The sequence below is a fragment of the Acyrthosiphon pisum genome, unplaced genomic scaffold (genome assembly GCF_005508785.2).
Source record: "Acyrthosiphon pisum isolate AL4f unplaced genomic scaffold, pea_aphid_22Mar2018_4r6ur Scaffold_10098;HRSCAF=10701, whole genome shotgun sequence".
Taxonomy (NCBI): domain Eukaryota; kingdom Metazoa; phylum Arthropoda; class Insecta; order Hemiptera; family Aphididae; genus Acyrthosiphon; species Acyrthosiphon pisum.
In genome coordinates this window covers 1-883 of record NW_021758335.1, presented here as the reverse complement: position 1 = coordinate 883, position 883 = coordinate 1, and the positions used below count along the sequence as shown (strand labels likewise).

The 883-nt window shown below is 25.4% G+C and overlaps 1 protein-coding gene across 1 annotated transcript; it reads left to right on the top strand.

Moving 5' to 3' along the window:
• The first annotated feature begins 220 nt into the window (after window positions 1-220).
• Window positions 221-858, top strand: LOC107885726. Its single transcript, XM_016809399.2, has 2 exons — window positions 221-481; window positions 605-858. The coding sequence occupies exons 1-2, from the start codon at window positions 252-254 to the stop codon at window positions 813-815; spliced, it is 441 nt and encodes a 146-aa protein (XP_016664888.2). The 5' UTR covers window positions 221-251; the 3' UTR covers window positions 816-858.
• Window positions 859-883: the final 25 nt, after the last annotated feature.

The window sequence follows — 883 nt, the reverse complement described above, 5'->3', positions numbered from 1 at the left end:
GAAATTAATGATAATTCTGATGTAAAAAAAAATCAAAAATTTAAATACTGTTCAGATGTCAATACTTAATTGTTCAAATCGTAAAAGTTTGACTTCTCAAAGGTACAGTTGATTTAGTATAATAAATAATAATATAATATATTAATATAATATATTAATATAGTAATAGTATGTACGTGTATTTCTATATTAGTAAGACTTAGATATTACTTACCTAACTTAAATTGTATTTTACAGAAGACCTTGATCAAATGATCTTAGACGTCATAATAAATGCACATTTACCATTCAATTTGGTTTCTCATGAAAGTTTTAAAACAATTATTTCCAAAGGCTATCCTGGAAGAACTGTATTATGTCGCCAGACTTTAATGAAACGTATAGATAATAGCTATAAAGTTGCCTTTGATAAATTAAAGAACAAGTTGAATTTGGTTGAATTTGTATCAACGACAGCCGATGCTTGGTCTACATTTAAAAGGTAATTCTAATACATTTAATTTGATATATTATGGGCCAATACACGTTTATGATTGTATGATTGTATTATTTTTATATTTGTATTACTAATTACTGATACATAATTTTATTTATTTCTAAATAGATCATACTTAGGAATTACTGTTCACTGGATCGATACAGAAACATTTGAACGCCAATCTTATTTGCTATCTATAAAACCTTTGAAAGGTAAACATACTTATGATGTACTGGCTAGAGCAATGGAGTCAGTATATACTGTTTTTGACATAAATGATAAAATAGTGTACTCAACAACAGACAATGGATCAAATTTTGTCAAGAGTTTTAAGTAAGATTGAATTAAATTTTTATATAATTTATTTATTAGGACTATTAGCTACATAGTTAATAACAGTCTTTA

What these genes read in the sequence shown, in the direction of transcription:
- LOC107885726 (XM_016809399.2), top strand. Translation starts at nt 252, where the DNA reads ATGATCTTAGACGTCATAATAAATGCACATTTACCATTCAATTTGGTT. An exon ending in GCTTGGTCTACATTTAAAAG is followed by an intron (nt 482 to 604) that starts GTAATTCTAATA and finishes ATTTCTAAATAG; the next exon opens with ATCATACTTAGGAATTACTG.